This window comes from Lethenteron reissneri, chromosome 37 (assembly GCF_015708825.2).
Source record: "Lethenteron reissneri isolate LAM-NWPU_2019-01 chromosome 37, ASM1570882v1, whole genome shotgun sequence".
Classification (NCBI taxonomy): domain Eukaryota; kingdom Metazoa; phylum Chordata; class Hyperoartia; order Petromyzontiformes; family Petromyzontidae; genus Lethenteron; species Lethenteron reissneri.
Genome location: NC_083815.1, coordinates 995,787 through 1,021,742, shown reverse-complemented (window position 1 = coordinate 1,021,742; position 25,956 = coordinate 995,787). Strand labels below are relative to the sequence as shown.

The 25,956-nt window shown below is 60.5% G+C and overlaps 1 protein-coding gene across 1 annotated transcript; it reads left to right on the top strand.

Moving 5' to 3' along the window:
• Positions 1-484: 484 nt before the first annotated feature.
• On the top strand, positions 485-25,147 carry LOC133351451 (DENN domain-containing protein 2B-like). The gene is given in 19 exon segments (XM_061566676.1): positions 485-613; positions 10,957-12,121; positions 12,364-12,566; positions 13,256-13,341; positions 14,997-15,098; positions 16,232-16,340; positions 16,706-16,750; positions 16,977-17,194; positions 17,444-17,565; positions 17,856-17,925; positions 19,379-19,456; positions 20,015-20,310; positions 21,458-21,635; positions 22,075-22,116; positions 22,749-22,836; positions 23,347-23,513; positions 23,515-23,617; positions 24,023-24,115; positions 24,760-25,147. Coding segments are annotated over 18 exon segments (3,096 nt in total). The 5' UTR covers positions 485-613; positions 10,957-11,066; the 3' UTR covers positions 24,801-25,147.
• Positions 25,148-25,956: the final 809 nt, after the last annotated feature.

Genomic DNA, 25,956 nt, shown 5'->3' with positions numbered 1-25,956 from the left:
GCAGCTTCGTCATCAGCAGCAGCTACATCATCGCCAGCAGCAGCATCACCATCATCAGCAGCAGCTACATCATCGCCAGCATCATCAGTAGCAGCAGCAATAGAAGTAACGGTAGAATCAGCAGCTACATCGTCGCCAGCAGCAGCAACATCATCAGCAGCGGTAGAAGTAAGAGCAGCAGCGGCGACGGCAATCCTCATCAGCAACAGCATCATCAGCAGCAACACCATCAACAGCATCATCATCAGCAGCGGCAACATCATCAGCTACATCATTCGCTATATCGGCAACATCCGCAAACAACTTTACGAGTAGAAGAGGGATCTGCAGCAGCCGCAGCAGCGACGGCAGAGTCATCAACAGAAGTTGGTCGACTTATCATTAACATCGTCAACAACATCACCACCATCATCAACAGCATCATCAACAACATCATCATCAACAAGATTATCGCGCTGCCCGCCCCCCCCCCCCCCCAGCGAGAGGCGGTAGAGACACTGCGCGTGGACTTGTCATCATCATCACCATCACCACTACCATCATCATCACCACCACCGCGCAAGACGGAGGACGTGGCGATCCACGGCTCGAGTCGCACGGCTGCGCGCTGATGGTTCGTACCGCACCGAGCACCCAGCAGCAGCAGCTGCAGCTCATTCCCTGCTCACTTTTGGTTTTGCGTGAGACGACTCGTGCGCGCGACGTCGTCAGTAGCAAGGTGTGCTCAGGACCTCGATGCCAGGGTCCAGAGGGCTTCAGGAGTCGGTGTCGTGTCGCTGTTCCTCCTCCTCCGTTGAAAGAGCGCAGACGACCACAGTGGGTTCACTGCGCGGTCCCTCGTGTGGAGTTGCATGGCCACAGTCGCACGAACACGGCTAGAATCTATTGTACCTCTGTGGGTGTTGATGTATCTCGCTGTGTCTGTATGGGTCTCTCTGTGTCTCTATGCGTCTCTATCCAGCTCAATGAGTGAGCCTCTATGCGTCTCTACGCGTTTACGATATGGTCCAAAGTTTGGTTAGCACGGACCACAATCGCCCTGCCGTGGCCTGTGGCTCTACTTGTCAATCTAGGGAGGAGATGTGCGCATCGGCCTGCTGCTGACGATGATGTCCTGGTGCGGTTGACGGTGCCACCGTTGGCTAGGAGATGTTAACTACCTCGCCCGGTATACACGAGGTCGTGGGCTCGATCCCTCCGGGTTTTCCCTCCACATTTAGAATCAACATCCGCGCGTTGAGAGTGTTCGGCTGCTGCTGTGCATCTCCACGCGATGGCTACATTTGTGATAGCCAGCTCGGAGGGCCTTGCCTGGTAAGATTAAAACATTGTTTAGTTTTCAACGAGGAGGAATGTCCAGAGGCACTTGGAGGTTGTGCCAAGTTTCGGCTTCAGCAGCAGCAGCACACCGGCCTTGCTCTACAGGCGGCCAGCAACACGCGGCACTGTCAGGGGTGTAATCGGCACAGAGTGTAACCTTCGTGAGTTGAGCGAGACGATGACTTCTCTCAGAGTTGGGGGAACAGAGACGATGGTGGTGGTGGTGGGGGAAGGAATTCCAGAGTGGCGCGGTGCGAGTGAAGAAGCAGAAAGAGAAGAGAGGTGACCTGCGGTGTGGTGAGTGGGGTGGGTGAGTGGAGTGGGTGAGTGAGTTACTGAGTGGGCGAGGAGGTTGGTGAGTGGATGGGTGGGTGAGTGAGTGGCTGAGTGGAGTGAGTGAGTGGGTGGGTGAGGAGGTTGGTGAGTGGGTGGGTGAGTGACTGAGTCCACGAGTGGGTGAGTAAATGAGTTGGCGAGTGAGTGGGTGTGTGTGTGTGAGAGAGTGGAGAGCGGTTGTGTAACGTTTAGCGCACTGCACTACGAACCCGGCGACCCGAGTTCGATTCCCGCTCACGGCCACCAACTGATCCTGGACGTCCCCTAGGTCGACTCGGCATTAAACGAGTACGTGATGCGATGTGTAAACATCAGCACTGGGGATACAAAGGCGGCTGAGCGTGGTGCTGCTGGCCACGCCTTTCCCTCGTGATCTGCACTGACCTTGATAGGTGCTCGCCAACAGCACTCTCCCCAAGGCTCGTGGTGTGTGTGTGTGTGTCAATGTGTGTGAGTTCCTACGTAAATATGTATGGTTGTGGCATGGCTATGCTGTGCCGTCCCGGCCTTCACTTGGGAGACAAAGGCGGCCGGGCGTGGTGCCAGACACCGTGCCGCCCTTCGTAGATGCTGCTGCTACTCGCTAACATCACTTGCCTCAACAGCCTGTTAAGGCTACACGGGGGACCTTTGTCTTTGTGTGTGCATGTCGCACGAGATGATCTTAAGGGATTTCCTGGTCTAACATTTTAGTCTCATATTTAACGTTTTTTTGTAGAACAATGTGGTTTTACTTGAATCGCAGTTACGTGCCACTCTCGTTGCTGTTATCTTGTCACGTGTTGTAGCCCAGAAAAGCTGTGCCGAGTCTCAAGACTCTCTGTTTATGAGGGTCCTGCCAAGTTTTCGCATTGGGGGTGGGGGGCCGGGGGGGGTGGTCTGGGGGGCGGGGTGGGGGGGGAGATATGGCAGCTGCTACTTTGTAATCCCACTTTGAGTTGTTTCGCCGGAACATTTTTCAGCATTGGGGGATGTTTTGACCAATTCAGTTGCGTTGTGTTGTGGGTTTTGTTGTTGTCGTTATTATATATGGTAAGGAAACTGGGGAGCCCGGAGGAAACCCGCGCAGAACAGGGGGCGAGCGATCAGAGAAGCTCCACGCAGACAGACGCCCGAGTCGGGAAGCGAACCCAGGCCCGTCTTGCTCCGAGGAGCAAGTTGTTACCACGACACCATCCTGCCAGCCATATGAACCGAAGACACCACTGCAAACACCTAAATAGCTCTTCTGTAGATACACACAAGGCCTGTGGCCCTCAGCGCCTCTCCTACACAAGTGACTGCGATCATGATATTGATAACAATTATCAATGCCTTCGTTTTAATTCGAATAATGATCATGATATTTGTAAATAATTCGTTGCTGTGTTGCCAATGGTGCACAGGCAACAATGAACAAAGCACTCGACACTTTCCGTGTCTTTAACAGCACTGTGGGTGTGACCCTATAAGGAAAAGTATCATAGACGACGTTTCGGGCATTGGTCCTTCATCGCACAGAAGAAGGGCCATTGCCCGAATTGTCTGCTGAGTTTTGTGATGTTAGTGACAATGCTTATTAGCACGATGATGATAATCACCGCGAGGATGACGACGATGATGTGTGGGGTTGACCTCTGACACCCGCCACTCCCCGCCACCACCCCCCTCGCCCCTCGCCCCGCGTGTTTTTCCAATTTGAGTCTTGGCTGCCGTGGCTCTCCGCGCCAATACCGGTTGGTCACCCCCGCGGTGCGGGAGTTTCCAGCCCACAGTGGGGGGTGCAGCAGTGGAAATAGCGCTGCACCGCACGCACCGCACGCGCACACCACCGCCACTGCACACACACACACTCCACAAACTATCCAGTCACTGCACACCCTACACACACGCACCAACACGCACACGGCTGGGTGAATGTCTCCCCACGCCACGTGCGTCTTCACGATAACAATGCATCACTTCTATAAAGCACCTTCAGAAAAACTCGCAGAGCGCTGAGAAATTAGGCAAGAGGCAGCCCGGGCCGTGGGAGACACGCGGGGCCGTGACGGGGAGGCCGTGAAGGGGGGGGCCGTGACGGGGAGGCGGTGACGGAGGGGAGGCCGTGACGGGGGGGCCGTGAAGGGGGGGGCCGTAACGGGGGGGGGCCGTCAGGGGGGGGGGCCGTCAGGGGGGGGGGGCCGTGACGGGGGGGCCGTGAAGGGGGGGCCGTGACGGGGGGGCCGTGAAGGGGGGGCCGTGAAGGGGGGGGCCGTGACGGGGGGGACCATCAGGGGGGGGGGGCCGTGTCGGGGGGGCCGTGACGGGGGGCCGTGACGGGGGGGGCCGTGACGGGGGACCGTGAAGGGGGGGGCCGTGAAGGGGGGGGGGCCGTGACAGGGGGGGCCGTGACGAGGGCACCCTGGCAGTGTTGGGGGGGGGAATGGAGAGGAACAGAAAAAGCATATTGTGGGTTTTGAGGCCATGCCTTTAAAATATAGACAGAGGCCGCGTGGCGGACGTGGAGACGGGAGACCCGGTGAGGCTGCGAAACGGTGCGCGGGGGTCCACCAGGTTGGTGTCATCCCGCTTGACGCTTTCGACGGAGAATCCGGAAATCGATTCTATGCAACGAGGCCGTGATAGTTGCTCGACCATACTTCACCACGCTGGTCAGTTGCGGCGCATTGAATGGGGGGCACCCAGTATTCGCCACCGACGTTAGCCGCGGCCAGGGATTGAACTCGGGTCGCCGGGTTCTAAGTGTGTTGACCACTGTGCCTACCGCTTTGCAGTGCTGAATTGTGGGTAATCCGGCACAATTTCAGCAGTAGTGGTTCGACACAAGCAAACTCTTGACCCGTTTCGAGATTCGCCAGCGGAATCGCGATTGACTTGACCCAGTGCTGGTGAACTCCCAGATGTTTGTCAGCAAGGGCCCTCTCTTAGACATGGGACCTAGTTGGACGCAAATTTCTCCTAGAGTAATTCACAATACAGTCATCATCATCATCAATAGTGTCCTTTCGGAGAGCACGTGCAACAACATAACTAAGTATAGATACGCATCTTTCACGTATCTGTCCCTCTGCGTAATTTTTTTTTAAAGTATTTTTTCATGCACCGCATCAGCCACGCGGCCTTCCTTGTGGGAGCGAATTATTTTCAACATCACTGGTTCCCCCCAAGCCTCCGCGGGGCCGCTGGCGCTCGCCACTTGTGCTCTTGGTCGGGTAATCGTGGCCGGGCACTCGCGGATCGTGGCTGTGCCCGAGGGGAGATCGGCGGAGGCGGACGGAGTGTCCTGGTATTTGCGGAGTAGCAGCCGGGGGAAAGCTGGGGGAGGAGGCAAATGTACAGGAGTTTGGGTTGGCGACGCGTCTGGCTTAGCACACCCACCTTAGTGGACGGGCGGGCGGGCGGGCGGGCAGGTGAGAAGGTTCGTGAGTGGTAGGGGTGACCACCTTTTTCACCACAGATCAAACCCGGACATGATTGTAATGCAGCACTGTGCTGGAGTAAACTGCTGTCTGGTTCTACTCGGCAACACCGGTGCCAGATGTGGGCACAAACCAACTCCTGCCACCGCCCGAACGCAGACGCCGACTCCCGAGATGCCCGCAGTCAAACCCAGGCTGGTAGCGGCCCAGGTGGCCAGGGGCTGTGATGTCACTACCATCCTGTCATGGATCGCTTGATGGTAAATTTTAAGTTTTTTAATTCTCGCCAAACGAAACTTTCTAGGCCGTCATTTCGGTGCTTTGTGACCCTTCCTTAGCGTCAGTGTGGATTAAATGAAGACAAAGTTAAGAAGCAGACAAATGGAGGAATATCTCTGTTGTGCAATGCATTGTATAATCACGTGTTGAGCTAGGGACCCTTATCTAACAGGGAGGGTCCATGTCTATAACATTGGCCGTTCACTAGCATTGGTTCAAGCTCGCCGGATGCTGCTGATGAGACACTTTATGTTGAAACCGGCTAGTGATGCTAAAAATATGCACTCCCAGAAGGCCGTATGTGTGGCTGATGGGATGTGTACCTCCGATTAGCACGGTTGGCTACGTACGACGTTCAACATGCATACATACGTGGAGGGACAGATATGATGTCTGAAAGAGGCAGTTATTGTCTGCTTATTAATATTATTCCTTTAAGGACGTGGGCAATCATCCCAAGGCAGGACCCTCGTTGTCACGGGGAGTCTCACGACTCCCCGTGACCACACCCCCAGCCCCGCGTGCTCTGGATCCGCTTCCTCCCCACGTGGAATCCGTGGCCTGGTTTCCTCGCATTGTGTCCCGGCCGGGATCGCCCGCGACCTCGCCACCACCGCCGCCGCCACTGCCACCACCGCCACCACCACCACCGCCACCGCCACCACCACCGCCGCCACCACCACCGGGGCGTCAAGATTGCTGGCGATCGCGACCGAGGCAAAGGTGCAGCCCCGCAATCGTTCGCCCGAGCCGCCGCCGCCGCTGTCGGACGGGGGCCTCCGCGAGACACCGCTTCTGTAGCTCCCTTGTCGGTAGCCGCGGACCGATCGCTAGCGGACACCTCAATTCCCTGGGACACCAAGCCCCGATCGCGCGAAGATCCCCTTTCCGTTGTAGCGACCTCTGCGAGGGCCGCTCCGAGGGGCCGCCTCCCGTGGCCTCGCGGCCGCCGCTCCGCATAAGCCCTCGGGCCGCTCTTCGTCCACACTGGCCAGGACGGCTTGGAAGAGTCGAGAGCAACCCCCACTTTAGCCCACCCACCACGCGCACCGCCTGCCCGACTCACTTGGCCGTGGTGGACCCTGTTGCGCCACTGGGCGGAGAGAAGCTGGGGGGGGGGAAAGCAGGGGGAGGGGGCAGGGGAATCGAGGCATTTGAGAAACTCCCCCCCCCCCCCCCCCCCATCGTTTCGTCTGCCACGCCAGGAGATAGGAATTGACCCCGCGACCCCTGGACCCGCACACCACTGTGGCAGCGTTCGACGGCCGTCGACGGTTAGCGGCGGCTCTCCGTCGGTGGCCATCGGCCGTGGATTCAATCGAATTCCATCGATGACGGCGAACCCATCCCCTCCGCCCCCGCGGTGGACTTTTATGGCTTTTGGCACGGACGCCGCCGTTTCCGTTGAGAGAAGTCTGGATTTATTTTTCCAAACGAGATCCCGTGACTCGGCTCCCTCCCTCACCTCCCCTCCCCTCCCTATCATTCATCCCATGGAGTAGAGGTTTTCGGTCTCAATTCTTCGCCGCAAGTTGACTGCGCGCTTCCTGTTTTGCCACGTTCGCTGCATCGTTAATTAGCGATGCGGTAAACAAGCGCCCGTGTCTAGCAGGGAAGCATCACTGCTTGGAAACCGCTCCAGGCGCTTGCTTCAATTGCACCGATACTGCTGATGAGATGCACTCCCAGAAGGCCGTGCAACCGATAAGTCTCGTAAAATGTACTTGAAATCTGGTTCTAAAAAATGGAGTAAACAAGTATAGTCTCCCGCTCTTACCATGCACTCTGTCTCTCTCTAGTGGCCTCTCTATTTGCCATGAAGAAGGGACTTTGCCTGAAACGTCTCCTATCACAGTATATATCACTCTTTTTAAGGCCTCACACGCGGTGTTGTTGTTGACGGATGTGCCGAGTGATGCTGCTGTTGTTGTTGTCGTTGACTGCTCGTGCACCACCACTGCCAGGCCACCCGTTGAGGGCGGGGGGAGGGTGGTGGGGGCGGTGGTGGCCCGTGACCTGGCCCGTGACCTGGCCCGTGACCTGGCCCGTGACCTGACCCGTGACCTGGCCCGTGACCTGGCCCGTGACCTGGCCCGTAACCTGTCCGCGTGGTACGGCCGCGCTCGTGGGGTGCAGCACCTCGAGTGGTGGTGACCTCACCGCAGCTTCCCCATCCGCGTGCGGCCTCCCGATCCCCGCGTTGGACGCTGAGTTTCCTGCCCCCCCCCCCCTCACGTTCCCGTAAAGTCAAGCGAAGTTTTTATTTATTTATTTGATCGATGTTTCGCTCGTTTAAACGCTTTGTCTGGAAGTTTTCTTGAGGCGGAACATCTCGTTCGCAAGGCCGTCCAGAGTATCACGCCACACGTGCGGCAGAAGCATCGTCATCGTCACCATCCATTCGTGAATTTCCTCCATCGTCATCAGCAGCCGGTCACCAATGTCTATCGATCGTCTTTCCGTCACCTGCCAATGATCATCAGATTCACCATCAACCAATCGTCATCATCATCACCATCAGTCATTCACCGTCACCATCGTTGCTTCATCGGCTTCGATGTGAATTGGCGTGCGGCGGGATGACTCTCTTAGCCTCCTGGGAAGCGGTGACAGCCGAAGGGCACAGGAGGTGTGGGGGGTGCTGTAGTTTAACATGGGTTGGGGTTGAAGATTCATAGGAGACCCCTAGACTCACACGGAGACCCATAGACTCACACGGAGACCCATAGACTCACACGGAGACCCACAGACTCACACGGAGACCCATAGACTCACACGGAGATCCATAGACTCACACGGAGACCCATAGACTCACGGAGACCCATAGACTCACACGGAGACCCATAGATTGTGCGGCGTACCCTTTGGTTTTTTGGGTAAAATCAGGTAGGTTAAAAAAGAAAACAAATAAATTAAATCACGACGTGTCGGAGGCAACACAAGCTTCCGTTTTCAGGTGAAACCGTCACAGCAAAATTGCTGTATCAGGTGATACCGAAAAAACCGAAGGGTATGAATCCTTGCAGTCACGAAAGCTTCAAATTTAGAACTGTGCAGCGTCTTGAGGTGCGATTGCGATGAGACACCACTGTATGGATCCCCACTCTGTGATGTCGTGGGGCTGTGTAAGGGGGCTGTGGTAATTTGTGCAATCGACTCCGATAAGGGGAAGTGATGAGGGAGGGGACAGCCCTCCCCACTACTCTCCTCACCACTTTCCCCACCACTCTCCCCACTGCCCACTCTCCCCACCACTCTCCCCACCACTCTCCCCACCACTCTCCTCACCACTCTCCAACACTCTCCCCACCGCCCACTCTCCTCACCCCCCACTCTCCCCACCGCCCACTCTCCTCACCCCCCACTCTCCTCACCCCCCACTCTCCTCACCCCCCACTTTCCTCATTCCCCACTCTTCCAACCACTCTCTCCCCACCACTCTCCTCACCGCTCTCCCCACCGCTCTCCCCACCGCTCTCTCCCCACTGCCCACTCTCCCCACCACTCTCCCCACCACTCTCTCTCTCTCCTTCCCCTGGGTGTGGGAGCTCCCCGCCGTGCTCGCGGGGGCAGCGAGCCTCCCGGTGGAGGTGGTGGTGGTTATGGTGGCAGAATTGGTGCCAGTGGCGGTGGCGGTAGTGCCGGTGGTGGTGGTGGCAGCAGTTGTAGTGGGGAGCGGTGGCGCAGTGCTGAGTGTGCTTCGCTATGAACCCAGTGACCCAACAAACCCAGTGAGCCGACTACAGACATCGACACCTGGGACGAATATCTGAACTGGTTCTGGGCTTCCCATAGGTCAACTCAGCCTCAAACGAGCACCTGGTGTGGTGTGAACATCGCCACCGGGGAGACAAATGCTGCCGGGCGTGGTGCTGGCCACTCACCCTCTCGTGCGCCGTGCCGGCCTTCGTAGGTGCTCGCTAACAGCTCCTACCCCAACAGTCTGTTGAGGCTACACGGGGGATCTTTGTCTTTGGAGGTGGGACCGACGTTGCCGTTCCACCATCGCTCTCTCGTGCTGCTGGCCGTGTCCATTTGGGGTGCGGGGTCCGGGGGGGGGGGGTTTGGGGGGGGGTCCGGAGGGGGGGGGGTCCGGTGCGGCGGGGTTGGTTGTAGTCACCACGATGCTCACCGCCGGTTTGCGCTGGACGCCGACGTCCCTCGCGTGCGGTGAGCGGGAAGGACGATCCGGGAGGGAGCAGCGCCGGCGAGTGTCCGAGTCGGATCCAATCCACTTGGTGGCTCTCCGCCAAGCTGCACTCCGTGTTGGCAGAAGGAGAGAGCGGCAGAGCAAGGGGAGAGAGAGCGCGGCGCCGATGCCGCATTGAGACAGAGCTGGCGCCCTCCTTGGCGCTGTCCCTGCACCGTGAGATTGACAGCGCTGGTGCCGACGATGTGATTTGTTTATGAGGAGGATGCATGCGGAGCGACGGGCGGTGAGGTCACGGTGATGTCGTTGTGATGTCACGGTGATGTCAGTGTAATGTCACGGTGATGTCGTTGTGATGTCACGGTGATGTCAGTGTAATGTCACGGTGATGTCACGGTGACGTCATGGTGACGTCACGGTGACGTCACGGTGATGTCGCGGTGCCACGAGAGAGGAATCTGGGTGGAATGCAGAATTTGCAGAATTTCGCGTTTAAACAAAAACACTGAGTTTGGAATTGATTCTCAGCAGGAGATTATTATCGGCCGCCTCTCCCCAAGACACCCGGCACACCGCGACCACCGCCGTGCCTCTCGCTCATTTGGACGCGAGCGAGCGGAGGGTGCCGCCGCTCACACTTGTAACCGGCGGTCCCGGTTCGGTGGTGGGAATGCCACGTTCCCGCGGCAGGCCCTGAACTCGCTGGCCTCACGGTCAGTCGGGAAGGTTGGTCAAGCCGGTGGTGACAGCACCCCGCTATCTCCGCCACACATCTAAGTTCCTGTTTCAGAATAATAATAAAAAAGATGCTGTGAGGTATTTACACTCGCACACTCACACACTCACACACACTCACACACTGACACACACACACTCGCACACACACACTTGCACACGCACACACACACACACACTGACACACACTGACACACACACTTGCACACTCACTCGCGCACACTCACACACTCACACACTCTCACACTCGCACACTCACACACTCACACACACTCACACACTCGCACAGTCGCACACTCACACACTCACACACACTCGCACACTCGCACGCCGCCCCGAGGTCGACTCGGCCTGCTGAGGCGTGCCACGGTGGTCAGGTGAGTGGCACTGCCAACCGCTGCAGTGTCGCCAACGTGAACAACTTGCCCGCGTTTGTGGTTGGGTGGCAGCTCCCGTGTATGTGTGAGTGTGTGCATGTGAGTGTGTGTTTATGTATGTGTGTGTCAGTGCATGTGTGGGTATGTGTGTCAGAGTGTGTATGTGTGAGTGTGTGCATGCGTGTCAGTCGGGCGGAGCGACGGTGCAGCGGTTAGCGCACTAAGCTACAAACCCGGCGTCCCGAGTTCGATTCCCGCTCGTGGATACGGCGCGTACGCGCGTCCGTGCACGTGACGTGACGGCATCCAACGCGCACAGTCCCCCTCTCCGCCGTGTGTTTGTCACCATCTCTTGCAGGGCGTGCAGGCCGATCGAACCTCCACCGCCGCCCCCGCCGCCTCCACCGCCGCCCCCACCGCCTCAGCCGCGCCAGCGATGGGGTCGCCCCCCCGGCGGTAGCGGGCGGCATGGCCGAGTTCGCGGCCCCTCGCGGGAACGACGACAGCGGCGGTGGCGGAGGTGCCGCTGGCGCCGCAGGAGGAGGGGCCGCAGGTGCCACCGCCGCCGCCTCCTCCTCCATGTGCATCAAGCGCAGGATCTGCGAGTGGGAGGGCAAGGGGTCGGCTGCATCCACGCTCAATCTCCCCGACCCGGCGAGCGCTGCGCCGGCGAGAGCGGAGAGCGCTGCGCCGGCGAGAGCGGAGCGCTCCGTGGCGCGGCGAGACCGCTCGCCGTGCCGGCGCAACCTCCCCAAGGAGGCGGCCGGCGGCGGTGGCGGCGGCGTCCTCGCCAGCGGCGCTCGCTCCCAGACTCCTCCGGATCAGCGAGCGGCGGCGGTGCCGGCGAGAGCCGGTGAACTTGGCGGTGCTCGCGGAGACGGAGCGGGCGGCGCCAGCCTCGACCGCCTCCGCCACCAACACCACCACGACCGCGAGCCGCAGGCCACGCCGCGGCCGGCGCGTCTGCGCAGGCAGCCGCCGGTAACCTTTACCGCCGCCGCCGCCGCAGCCAGCCTCGGGCGCGAGCGGGCACCGCAGCGGCGGGGGGCACCGCCGCCCGTTCTGGCACGGGTGAGGCAGTTCGAGGAGAAAGATCGTCAGCCGCAGCACCTGCGGCGGCCGGCGAGAGAGAATAAGGGCGGCTCGCTCGACCAGTGCCGGTCCGGCGGGCCGTGCCAGCCGGACGGGCCGGGCGGGACGGAGCGGGCACTCGGGCCGCCCCCTCCCTCGGCCGCGAGGGAGGGGGCGGCGGAGCGGGAGGGGGCGGAGGAGGAGGCCCGCAACGCTTACAACACGCCGGCCCGGCCGGCGCGGCCCGGCGGGCGGGGCCCCTATGCCAGCCCGCTGCTCGCGGTGGGCGCGGGGAGGCCAGCGGGCCTCCCTACCCCGCGGCCCGGCGCGGTCGCCGCGGCGACGTACGTCGCGAGGCCGAGGAGGCCGCCGCCCCTCCCCCTGTGCCCTCCGCCGGCCGCCGTGAGCCGCAAGGCGGCCTTCAGGGAGGCCGCGGGCAGCCCCACGCGGAGGTGAGGGCGGCGCGTGGGAGGGCAGCGCGAGAGAGCGAGGGGTGGAGGGCAGCCGTGGCTGGGATGGGCGTGGTGGGGCTCGGGGCGCGTGTTTCGTGATCGTGTTTTTTGTTTCGCGGTGGAGCGAGTGCTGTGGTGGTTACAGCAAACACTGCCCTTGGGGGAGGGATGCTCTCATCCGGCGGTGGATTGAACCTGCTGACTCCACCCCTGCCGCTACTGCTGCTGTCCCCCCACGCAAGGCCGCGCTGCCTGCAGAAGTCGCTGGAGTATGAAGACGTCTCCGCCGTCGCCGCGGGCAACGGCGTCTCACACGGCAACGGCAGCATCGGCAGCAGCAGTGGCAGCGGCGCGGGAGGCTGCTGCGTGCAAGCGGGCAAGGCCAGAGGCACGGGCGGGCTGCGTCGCAGCGTGTCCCAGGAGACCATCTACCAGTCGCTGGCTCGTGAGTATTGCCCCCGTCGAGTCTCTGGCGATTTAAAACTTGAAGCGACCTGGCGAGCACAAATGACAGTTCAACGACGTGGACATTTATAGCAGCCAAATACTCGGAACGGATATTTGGTTGTCCATGTAGAGAGAAAAACTGGAGGACCCGGAAAAACATCCACACTATTACAGGAAGAGAAAAGCAAATTGCAAATATACAGCAACAGGCGTCAGGCTCGGGATCGAACCCACTACCTCCTGCATACCAGGCGATGTAGTAAACATCTTGCCACCGCAGCACCCTATGAAAAAGCAATAACGCAAGGACTAGATACGGCAACAAGCCGCATATAAACCGGCACGAATTACTTAGTTATGCCGCGGCTGCGTTGGCAGCGGTGCACAAGCACCAGCGAGCAGCACGCTCACCAGCGACGCCGCGTGCGTGGCCGCTCACGGCCACCAACGTGAGCCTAACGCATATCTACACCGGTCCCGGACCATCTCTAGGTCGACGTGGCCTTAAATGAGTACCCGGTGCGGTGTGTAAACATCACACTGGAGAGACAAAGGCGGTCGGGCGCGCCGTTTCCGGCCGCAGCGCCCCGCTCGCGTGCGGCGGCGACCTACGCGGGTGCCGCTCCCTAACGGCGCTTGCCCCGACGGCCCGCGCGGGCCACACGGGGGACCTTTGTCTTTGTGAAGGTGCGGACAACGTGTACGAGGAGGTCGACGACTCGGTGAGCCGCACCGTCTGGCACTACCGCCCGGCGCGGCCTGCCCCACCCAAGGTGAGCAGCACGCTTCCACACACGCGCACGCACTGTTCCACACACGCACACGCACTGTTCCACACACGCACACGCACTGTTCCACACACGCACACGCACTGTTCCACACACGCACACGCACTGTTCCACACACGCGCACGGATTGTTCCACACACGCACACGCACTGTTCCACACACGCACACGCACTGTTCCACACACGCACACGCACTGTTCCACACACGCACACGCACTGTTCCACACACGCGCACGCACTGTTCCACACACGCACACGCACGCTTCCACACACGCACACGCACTGTTCCACACACGCACACGCACTGTTCCACACACGCACACGCACTGTTCCACACACGCGCACGCACTGTTCCACACACGCACACGCACTGTTCCACACACGCGCACGCACGCTTCCACACACGCACACGCACTGTTCCACACACGCACACGCACGCTTCCACACACGCGATCACGCACGGTTCCACACACGCGATCACGCACGGTTCCACACACGCACACGCACGCTTCCACACACGCACGCTTCCACACACGCGATCACGCACGCTTCCACACACGCGATCACGCACGGTTCCACACACGCGCACGCAGAGAATAGGTAGTCGTGGCCCCACATGTGCTGGCTCATGGCGCTGCTGGTGGGATGGGCCTCCACTAGAGGCCGCTCTCGAGACGGATTCCCCACGAGAAGATAACTTGGGCACACTCTTCCACGCCTGCAACTCCCCGCACGCACGCACACACACAAGACAAAGACACCCTGTAATATGGATTTTTTGGAGGAAAGTGCTGTTAGTGAGCACACACACACTAACATGCGCGTGCGAGCACACATACACACACGCGCGCACACACACATAACTCCCGGAGTGTTGGACGCGTCCCAAACCTTGCTTTTATAATAGTGGCAAAAGAACGTCCCGACCGGGAGAGCACCGCGCTGCACCGATGAGCACCGCACCATCACAGGGGCCGTCACACCGCACCGTCACACCGCACCGTCACACCGCACCGTCACACCGCACCGTCACAGGGGCCGTCACACCGCACCGTCACACCGCACCGTCACACCGCACCGTCACACCTCACCGTCACACCGTACCGTCACACCGCACCGTCACACCGCACCGTCACACCGCACCGTCACACCGCACCGTCACACCGCACCGTCACACCGCACCGTCACACCGCACCGTCACACCGCACCGTCACACCGCACCGTCACAGGGGCCGTCACACCGCACCGTCACAACGCACCGTCACACCGCACCGTCACAACGCACCGTCACACCGCACCGTCACACCGCACCGTCACACCGCACCGTCACACCGCACCGTCACACCGCACCGTCACAGGGGCCGTCACGGGAACCGTTTGTGCCGCCGTGCGAGAGCGGATCGTCACGGTGGCGCCGATCGCCGGCGGCGGCGGCGGTGGCGGCAGCGCGTGACACTCGCGCGGCACAACGGGGAGGGGGGGGAGGGGGCTGCGTGGCGAGTGCCACGTTCCCGCCCAACGAGGCCGCGCGATGAACCTCCGTGACTTCAACGGCCGCGCTTACTGCTTCTGGTGGGGCTCCACGCGGTTTACCGCCCGCACCCCCCCTTCTCCCTCCCCCCCCCTCCCCTCGGGGTGCAGATCCCCCCACGCCCACCCGGCGGGGTGACTCCCCGGCCAGCGGCACCCGAGACCGTCGCCCGGAGGAACGGAGACAACCACGACCCGACGCAGCTCCCCCTGGTGACTCGCTGGGCAGCAGGGAGCCGGCAGCGTGGGCGGCTGGGGGGAGGGAGGTCCAGACTGTGGGGGCAGCACAGGGGGGCGAGCGACCTCCCACTAAGAGGAGGTTGACTGGGAACTTGGGACACAGAGCCTCGGTTTGCCATCGTGGAGAGAGAGCGTGGAGGGGAGTGGAGTGAGATGAGAGGGGAGAGGTAGGAGAGTGCGTGGAGGGGAGTGGAGTGAGATGAGAGGGGAGAGGTAGGAGAGTGCGTGGAGGGGAGTAGAGCGAGATGAGAGGCAGGAGAGTGCGTGGAGGGGAGTAGAGTGAGATGAGAGGGGAGGGAGAGGGGAGAGGGTAGGAGAGTGCGTGGAGGGGAGTAGAGCGAGATGAGAGGCAGGAGAGTGCGTGGAGGGGAGTAGAGTGAGATGAGAGGGGAGGGGTAGGAGAGTGGGTGGAGGGGAGTAGAGTGAGATGAGAGGAGAGGGGTAGGAGAGTGCGTGGAGGGGAGTAGAGTGAGATGAGAGGGGAGGGGTAGGAGAGTGCGTGGAGGGGAGTAGAGTGAGATGAGAGGGGAGAGGTAGGAGAGTGTGTGGAGGGGAGTGGAGTGAGATGAGTGGGGAGAGGTAGGAGAGTGTGTGGAGGGGAGTAGAGTGAGATGAGAGGGGAGAGGTAGGAGAGTGTGTGGAGGGGAGTGGAGCGAGATGAGAGGGGAGAGGTAGGAGAGTGTGTGGAGGGGAGTGGAGCGAGATGAGAGGGGAGAGGTAGGAGAGTGTGTGGAGGGGAGTGGAGCGAGATGAGAGGGGAATGACCTGCACTTTCTTACAGCACGGCACGGATGGCTTAATAATGATAACAACGTTGAAGCAGGCTCGGTTCTGCTTGGCTTGAAAGTGCTGGTGAGGTCGGCGCTTTGCCCCGTGACTGGGCCGTGGAGCAGCACACTCCCCGCCTTGAACAACCCACGCTGACCCGCCTGGCAAACGATGGCCTCCATCCAGCGGTGGATTCACAACGAGCCACGCGTTGTATGGAGGAGATAATGGCACTGCATTGTGGGAGCGTGCAATGCGAGGCTCCTCCCTCTCCCCCTCTCGCTCTCTCTCCCTCTTTGTCTCTCTCTCATTCTCTCCCTCTCTCCCCGCGTCGCCAGCACGTGCGCAAGATCAACGCCATCTTCACCGCCAAGTTCGGCAAGAAGCGCTTCAAGAGAAACCTGCCGCCCAACCCTGACAGCGCCACGGCGGCGGCCGCCACGAAGGGTGAGGCGTGCCTGGGGGCTCGGCCGCTCACTCGCCCCGTCGCTCGCTCACCCGGTCGCTCGCTCACCCCGCCGCTCGCTCACCCCGCCGCTCGCTCACCCCACCGCTCGCTCACCCCGTCGCTCGCTCACGCGGTCACTCGCTCACCCCGTCGCCCACTCACCCCGTCACTCGCTCACGCGGTCACTCGCTCACCCCACCGCTCGCTCACCCCGCCGCTCGCTCACCCCGCCGCTCGCTCACCCCACCGCTCGCTCACCCCGCCGCTCGCTCACGCGGTCACGAGTTACCCCAATCGCTCGCCCACAGGGTCGACGCAACACCCGGACTAACCTCTCCCCCCCCACCCTCACCCCTCATTACAGACGACAACTCGGACAGCGAGAGCGACACGGAGGAGCGGAAGAAAGGTAAGAGGTCACGCCTGCTCACCAGCACCCCGCCTCTGAGTCGACACGAGTCCCTGTCGCAGCGCTTGTAAACATCGGCGCTGGGGAAACAAAGGTGGCCAGGAGCGGCCCACCCTCGTGCGCCGTGCCGCCCTTCATCGGCGCTCCTCGCTAACAGCACTTGCCCCGACACTCTGTTAATGCTATTCGGGGGATCTTTGTCTTCCTCCCCCCTGCCGCCCCCCAGTGTACAGGCGCCACCTGTCCCACGTGCAGTCGGTGAAGCAGGCGTCTCAGCGCCACGCGGCGCAGCAGCCCCTGGCGGCTGGGGGGGCTGCCACCCTCCGCGGCCCCCACGCCCTGCTCGAGCTGTTCGTCGTCGTGACGATGGGGCGGGGGCGCGGGGGCCTGGCCGACGAGGAGCCCCCGGCGTCCACCCCCCGCATCACCCAGATCTTCCCCAAGGTGCGGCCACGGCTCACGAGCCCGGTCCCTCCAACGGCCGGGGTCTCCGTGCGGGTCTTTGAGTCTCTATATGGGTCTATGGGCCTCTGTGTGGGTCTGTGAGTCTCCTTGTGGGTCTATGGGTATCTGTTTAGGTCTATGGGTCTCTGTGTGAGTCTCAAGAGTCTGTGTGAGTCTATGGATCTCTTCGTGAGTTTTTGGGGGTCTCTATGATAGTCTATGGGTCTCTGCGTGGGTCTGTGTCTCTAGGCCGACAAGCTGAGCAAGGAAGGCCGGGAGATGGAGGCGCTGCTCACGGCCATCCCGCACTTCTGCTTCCCCGACGCCGACGACCCCAATGCCTTCACACCCACCAGCGACAAGATCCAGAGGTCAGGGCCCCTCGCAGCTGTGCGCGTGTGCGTCACACCAGTGGCGATTATATGAACCGGTCCTGGGCCTCCCGTCGGCCAACTCCGCCTCAAATGAGTTCCTGATAGTACGGTGTGTGCACATCGCCACTGGGGAGACAAATGCAGCCAGCCGGGCGTGGTGCTGGCCACCCACCCCCTCGTGTGCCGCATCGGCCTTTGCAGGCACTGCTCCTCGCTAACAGCACTTGCCCCAACAGTCTGTTAAGGCTACACGGGGGATCTTTGTCTTTTGTCCCGTGCGCGAGCAGTGAGACCTTCTCCTTCGTGCTCACGAGCGAAAACGGAACGCGACGATTTGGCTACTGCCGGCGAGTGCTGGTGAGTGGAAACCAGCGACGAAGATGGGAGGGATAATGCCGAGAGGTTCGCACGGATGGGTTCGTGAGGTCTCGTGAGACACGTGGGTGCAGGATGGGGGAGCACGCGGAATTGCAGAGGCAGGTCCAGCGGTTGCGGGGTAGAGGAGGTCAAAGGCCAGATGTGTGGAATACCTACCGATAGATCTGTGGGTCTCCGTGTGTGTGGGTCACCGTGTGCGAGTGTGTGAATGTGTGGGACTCCGTGTGATGAATGTTGAGACAGGAGAGGGCTCGATGTGGCGCGGTGATGGCGTGGTATCGTGGCGCGACGTTGTTGATGTAACGTGCGAGCGCCAGGCTCGCACACGTGGCAGTGGAATGTGGAAATCCCACCCCTGCCCTCACCCCCTCCCCCTCTCCCCCTACCCCATGGGGATTCAGAGGGGGGCCATGGATTATTACCGATGCGCTCGCCCGCGTTGCATGAAGGCAGCAGCCACACGTGCAGCGCAAACAGAACTCCCTCCTGCGTCTCCGCGGAGGAAGGCGAGCGTGGCTTCGTCCATCAGCCTCCGGACTCCCCGTACCCTTGGTGTCCGTCGGCATTCGTTGAAGCACGCAAACTGTGGGCTTCCTCGACCTCCTGGGTCTCATCGGCAGCGTCAGGCTCAGTCCCACACGTGCTGCTGGTTATCGAGAGTCGCGTCGCGTGGCTGTGCGCGGCGCTCTGCACGACGAACCCGGCGACCCGAGTTCGATTCCCGCTCACAGCCAACACCGGTGACGATTATCTGAACCGGTCCTGGGCCTGCCCCTTAGTCGACTCAGCCTCAAATGAGTACCCGGTGCGGTGTGTAAACATCGCCACTGGGGAGACAGGCGGCCGGTGGGGCGTGGTGCTGGCCACCCACCCCGTCGTGTGCTCGCTAACAGCACTTGCCACACCAGTCTGTTAAGGCGATACAGGGGTTCTTTGTCTTTGTGTGTACACATGTGAGTGTAATCCTGATCCCCCACCCCACCGCTACCCCGTCGGGGTTCAAAGGGGGCCAGAGGTTATTGCCGCCAGGCCGCAGGGACACGGCCACACACTCGTCGCTCGGTTTTTATTCTCGTCCTGTTTTGATTTGTAAACCAAACCTGATTCCCATTGGAGCGAGCGGTGCACCACCCCATGTCGGAGTACGGCCCCCTGAAGGGGATGACACAGAACTACCTCCGAGGTCACGTCACTGAGGCCTCGGGCCGCCCCGTCGCTCAATCCCTCGGCGTCCATGCTGCTGGCGGTCCAAGTGGCGGCCGTGGTTTTTGTTGAAATTTTAAAAGCTATTGAAGTAAGCCGCAGTTCTTGTGATTGACACGGTTGTTGTGGTTGATGCAGTTGCGGTAATTGATGTGAGAAGCTGACAATGGGACGTCTGGCTTGCCGATTGGTTGACGTGCCGCCCCCCCCTTCCCCCGCGCGTTTGTAGGTGGGGGGCGCGGGCCCCCCGGTGCGGCAGGTCTACTGCATCGTCTCTCACCTCGGCTGCTTCGCTCTCTTCTCCCAGGTGACCTCGCTACGGCCGCACGTCCGTCACGGACGCAGCGCGTGCACTACCCAGGGACCCCCTCCCTCACCCCCCCCACCCCACCCTCGCCCCTGTCTGCCCAGCCGTGTGAACGGGCACAATCACAGTTTGCCGATCGGCTGGTCGTGTGTGGTGAGGTATAGTGTGGGCACTCCCATCTCTCCCAAGACGTCTGGCCAGCGTGGAAGAGTAGGCCAAATACCCTCTTCACACGTGCAGACACACAGGAACAGCAATCATCGCCCCCCCCCCCCCATCCCTGCTGATAATCTGGCGGGACCCTCCTGAAAATGAGTCACGTGACTCAGTGAGGCTTTCCTGGGTAAACACGTGTAAGCACAATAACGATACAATTCACACACAACGCATTCATTAACCACGATCAAAACCGTCATCATTACCATCGTCGTCACGATCGCCGTCGTCATCATCTCCATCATCGTTACGATCATCGTCACGATCGTCGTCGTCATTATCATCGTCATTATCATCGTCATTATCATCGTCAATATCATCGCCGTCACCGTCTCCGTGCAGATCCTGGACGAGGTGGAGCGCCGGAGGGCCGTGTCACCCGCTCTGCTCTCGCCGTTCCTCACGAGCCTGTGGGAGCACCGGCGAGCGCCCCCGGCGCCGGGCGCCGCGCTGGTGCTCAGCACCTTCCTGCCGGGCGTCGGGCGCCGCCGGCTGACCCTGCGGCGGCCGGCCGACTCGCGCCTGGAGCACGTGGAGGCGGCCTGCCTGCTGGGCTGCCTGGGCCCGCGCACGCTCGTGCGCACCTTCGCCGCGCTGCTGCTTGAGAGGCGCGTCATCTTCACGGCCGACAGGCTCAGGTGACGCCAGATCAACTCGGTCGGGGGGCTGGGCGTTATTGTTAGTTGAAGTAATGATTTTCTTTCCATTTTTTATCGTCTTTTTAAAAATATTAACATTTCTTGAAATGTTTTGTCATTGTCGCGTATTTATTTTTTATACGCATTCAATTTTTATATTATTATTCTTTTTATAACGTTTTTGTAATACATTTTTGTACGGTTTGGCTCTGCCTGGCCGCCCCGTTAAATCTACGGATGAAACGCGGCACTTTACAGATGTAAACTATTATTATAATTTCGACTCGCTTGGCTACGCCGTCGCCTGGCGGTGTCCGCCGCTCGCTCTTGGGGAGACCCGGAGGACGACTCGGAGGCGCCAGGGGGAGGAACCGCAGACGAGCTGGGAGGGGGCAGCAGCTGCCCCCTCTCTCTGTTACGAACGGACAATAGATGAGTGTTAATTATGCGGGAGGAAACCGAAGAATTCCGAGAAAATCCACGTGTGCGAGGGGGCAACCCTCTATCCCCGTACAGATGGGGATTAGGCCACTTTGCTCTGCCGCCTTCTCCTGGCGAGCCGGGGTACGACACCTCTCCGGTGCCCCTCGCTGCTGCTGCTGCTGCTGCTGCCACACCACGTGTTGGGGTGCAGGCCACGAGCAGCGTCGCCACCACTGCCTGGCCGAGTGTGGCACCGTGAGTGTTGTATCGTTGATGATGATGGTGGTGGTGGTGCTCATGGTAACGTTGGTTGTGCCTGTGTTTGCTGTTGTTTTTACTACTGCTGCTATTATCACTGCCAATGCTACTGCTGCAACTGCTACTGCTGCTTCTGCTCGTATTACTGCTACCGCTGCTGCTATTACTGCTCATATTACTACCTGCAACTACTGCTGCTGCTACTCTTACTACCGTTACGGCTGCTACTGCTACTTCTTTTCATGCTGGTGCTACTACTGTTGCTATTAATATTGGCTGCTGCTGCTGCTACTACTACTGCTGCTACGACTGTTATTAATATCGGCTGCTACTACTACTTTCTACTGCTGGTACCGCCGTTGCTACTGCTCCTATTCCTGCTGCTTCTGCTGCCGCTACTGCTGCTCATATTTCTGCTGCTGGTGCCGCTGGTGCCGTCGGCCCCCCCCCCCCCCCCCCCGCGCAGCGTGCTGTCCAAGTGCTGCCACGCGGCGCTCGCGCTGCTCTACCCGTTTGCGTGGCAGCACACCTACGTGCCGGTGCTGCCCGCCCACATGGTGGACATCGTGTGCTCGCCCACGCCCTTCGTGGTGGGGCTGCTCTCCAGCACGCTGCCCCGCACCCACGACCTGCCCATGGAGGAGGTGCGTGCACGCACCTCGCGACGGAACCCGGCGACCCGAGATCGATTCCCGCTCGCAGCCAACACCGGTGACGATTGTCTGAACCGGCCCTGGGCCTCCTCCCCTAGGTCGACTCGGCCTCAAATGAGTAGCTCGTGCGGTGTGTAGTAAACGTCGCCACTCGGGAGACAAAGGTGGCCGGGCGTGGTGCCGGCCACCCACCGCCTCGTGTACCGTCCCGGCCTTCATAGGTGCTCGCTAGCAGCACTCGCCCCAACAGTCTGTTAAGGCTACACGGGGGGGCTTTGTCTTTGTGTGGGAAGCGGTGGTGCGGTAGTTAGTGCGCCGCGCGGCGAACCCGGCCACCCGCGTACGATTCCCGCTTACGGCCAGTGGCGGTTATCAGAACCGGTCCTGGGCCTCCACTCCGTCCGTAACGGCGCGATTCTGTCTACCTCAGGTGTTGGTTGTGGACCTGGGATCGAACCAGTTCATCCGGCAGGTGAGTGCGTGCATGTGTGAGTGTGTGTCTTAGTGTGTGTGTTAGTTTGTGCGTGTGCGAGTGAGTGAGTGCGTGCGTGTGTATGAGTGCATGGATGTGTGAGTGCATGCATGTGTTAGTACGAGTGAGTACGTGTGCGAGTGATTGCGTGCGTGTGTGAGTGTGCCTTTATGCTTTCTGTCTGCGTAGCTGTTTTACGCTTTGCAACGCTGAACCTATGACCATCACCACCATCACCACCACCATCACCACCATCTCCGCCGCCATCACCACCAGACACCAAAGCGCGTGACCGTGACGAGACGAGGCGTCTGAATGAAGTCGCGGGGCGACGTCACCTCACCGCTCGGTAGACGGAGGAGGTCCACTCACGTGGCTAGATGGAGTGAGTTCACCGACTGGCCGAGCTGATAATATACGTGGGTGGGGGGGGTGGATCAGCGCCCCTCACGCCGCCGCCGTCGATGGTCGGGAGTCGCGGACGAGGCCAAGGGGGGTGGTAACGCGAGGAGCCTCGGGCTCGAGACTCGGCGGGGGCAGCCCCCGCAGGCCGTACGGCCCCCGCAGGCCGCACGGCCCCGTCCAGGCCGGCGACGCGGCCGTCCCGGTGACGCGTCCTCCGTGTGTGCCAGGTGGACGACGAAGACGCCATCCTCCCGCCCAAGCTGCAGGCCGCACTGCAGGCCGCACTCGAGGCACGGCTCGACCTGGGAGGCCCCGGTACGAACTGCCCCCGCCGCCCTCCTTCTCCTCCCCCTTCTCCCCCTCGACCTCCTCTTCCGCCGGTCGCTTGGGGCGGCCGCGTCTTCTCCACAGAGTGCAAGCAGACAGGGGGCAACTCGAGGGGGTGAGCGGGTGAGGGGGGTGAGCGGGCGAGGTGGGTGAGCGGGCGAGGTGGGTGAGCGGGCGAGGTGGGTGAGCGGGCGAGGTGGGTGAGCGGGCGAGGGGGTGTGGGTAGCGGTAGTGGAGCGGCGACCCGAGTTCGATTCCCGTTCACGGCCAACGCCGGTGACGATCGTCCGAGGCCTCTCCGAGATCGACTCGAGTGAGTGTCCCGCGGCGGTGTGTGAACATCATGGCTGGGAAGACAAAGGCAGCCGAGCGCGGTGCTGGCCACTCGCCCACGCGTGTGCCGTGCTGACCTTCGCACGGGCTCGCTAAGAGCACTTGCCCCAATAACCGGCACGGGGGGGGGGGGGCCCTTGTCCGTAGTGTGTGCGCGCGTGGCAGGCGTGTCCCAGAACTCGCTCGTCTCCGAGGTGTTCATCCGCTTCTTCGTGGAGGCCGTGGGCCACCTGCCCCTCTTCATGGCTCCTCCGTCGGTCGTCACCTCCTCCACCTCCACCTCGTCGCCGTCGTCGTTCTCCTCGTTCCGCAGGGAGGACTTTGTCCGGGCAGGCCGCCTCCAAGACGCACCGCCGCTTCCTGGAGCTCTTCACGCACACGCAGATGTTCTCCTGCTTCGTGCAGGAGCGAGCGCAGCGCCAGCGCGGGGCCCGGGGTGAGTGCGCCGCGTGGGGGGAGTGTGTGTGTGTGTATGTGGTGTTATGTGTGTGTACGTGTGTGTACGTCAACGTGTGTGAGAGTGGGGAGAGCGGTGGCGCAGCGGTTAGCTGTGCTGCGCTATGAACCCGGCGACCCCGACTTCGATTCCCGCTCACGGCCAACACCGGTGAAGATTGTCTGAACCGGTCCTGGACCTCTCCAAGGTCAACTCAGCCTCAAATGAGTACCTGGTGCGGTGTGGAGTTAACATCGCCACTGGGGAGACAAAGGCGGCCGGGCGTGGTGTTGGCCACCAACCCTCTCGTGTGCCGTGCCGGCCTTCATAGGTGCTCGCTAACAGCACTTTCCCCGACAGTGTGTTAAGGCTACACGGGGGATCTGTGTCTTTGTGCATCCGCAGACTTGTTTGACGCGCGCGTCATTCCCTTCCTGGAGGAGGTGGCGGCCGACGCTGAGGCCGAGAGCGGCGTCAACAAGTTCCTGCGCAGTCTCGGTGAGAACGCCGAGCAGCGCAGCATCGTTACCATCATCGTCGCTATCACCGTCACAGTCACCGTCACAGTCACCGTCACAGTCACCATCACAGTCACCGTCACAGTCACCTTCACCATCGAAACCATCATAATCAGCAGCATCACCATTAGCGTCATCATCATCACCATCACCCTTATGATCATTATCACCATCACCCTTATCATCATCGTCACCATCATTACCATAATTATCAGCGTCATCATCATCATCACAATCATCATCAGCCTCATTGTCATCACCATCAGCAGCATCATCGTCGTCGTCAGCAGCAGCAGCTGTGGCCACGCTCTATCCACTGCGCAATGAATGACTCCCCTTAGTTGCGATCGTCCTTCCCGGTGTCACATTTGGAAGGTCATGAGTTCAACTCCAGGTTTGGCCCATTATCTTTCCGCGGTCGTCCTCGCCATAAGAATGTGGAATTCCACCACCGGCCCAGAAGCACCAATGCCCGAGTACGTCACGTGAGCAGGAAACCACTTTGACTTGACCATCAATTTCCCAAACGCATTCCTTGAATCGAATAAATGTTCCACGTGCTTGAAGCCAGAGTTTGTGAAGGGACGCTGTGAACCTTCCTCCCTCCCTCCCTCTCCTCGCCAGGAAACATCGTCAACTTCCCCCTCAAGCTGCTGCCACGCTGACCTCCGACCTGAAATGTGACCTCCGATCTGGATGTGACCTCCGACCTCGGGGTCGTCCTGGCTCCGCCCCCCCCACCTCCTCCACAGGTCGCTCAGGATTGAATGAACCCCGTGGCACTTTTCCCTGCGCCCGGTGTCGCCGCTGAGCTCCCTGAGCCCCCAAACCCCCCTCCCTGTTCTCAGTATTGTTTGACTCGTGTCACTTTGCACAACTCTCCCGCTAAGGGGACGACGACGCTGCAACCCCCTCTCCCCCCCCAGGCGGCTGTCGTCCGTGGTTCGCTCGCCACAGGAAAACTTTTTGATACGAAGCGCTGTTGAATTCATCCGAAAGTTTATTTAAATAAAAAACTAACATCGTTTCGCTTGGCGCGTCACTTCGTGTGTGCTAGTGTGTGCAGTGTGAGTGTGTGTGAGCGCCGGTGGGAGTTGCCGGGGGCCGTCCGTCGCTTTGTGGTTGACAACCGACGACCGCCGCATCGAATCTGAAAACGAATAGGGCGACCCCTTCGTCGGGACGGAGGAGGAGAGCGGTGGGGGGGAGGTGGGAACCACAAATTTCAAACATCACGCAGCCAGCACACAGACTGGCATCGCAGTGGTGCAAGTCGACATCGGAGCAGAGGCAAGTCGAGGAGAAATCGGAGCTGAAGGCAAAGCAGTGCGAAAAACAGCAAACAACCAAAGAGCAATCGGTGCAAAAGCCACCACGTTACAGCAGAAATTTAAAACAATGCACACATTTACATGGAACGAAAGTTGGCTCAGGCAAATTTTCTTTTCAAAATCAAGCTACAGAAATAATGAACGTGGATCTATGACGACGATTGCACTGGTGCGTCAACTACAACATTACCCGCATTAACCACAGCACAGCAGCCTCGACCACAACCACATCGCCTGTGTCCTCGTGTTGCGGCAGCGACCCGCGAGATCCCCGAGTTTCGTCACCCATCTCGTGTCCTTGCTTGCAGCGCCATCTGCTGGGTGGAAAAGTGGGTGGATAAGTTAATAGGTCGGTGTGTCGGTGAGTGGCGAGTGCGTGGATAGGTGGGTGAGTGGCTGGTTGAGTGAGTGGGTAGGTGAGTGAGTGGGTAGGTGAGTGAGTGTTTTGTGGGGAGCGGTAGTGTCGCGGTTAGCGCGCTGCGCTACGAAC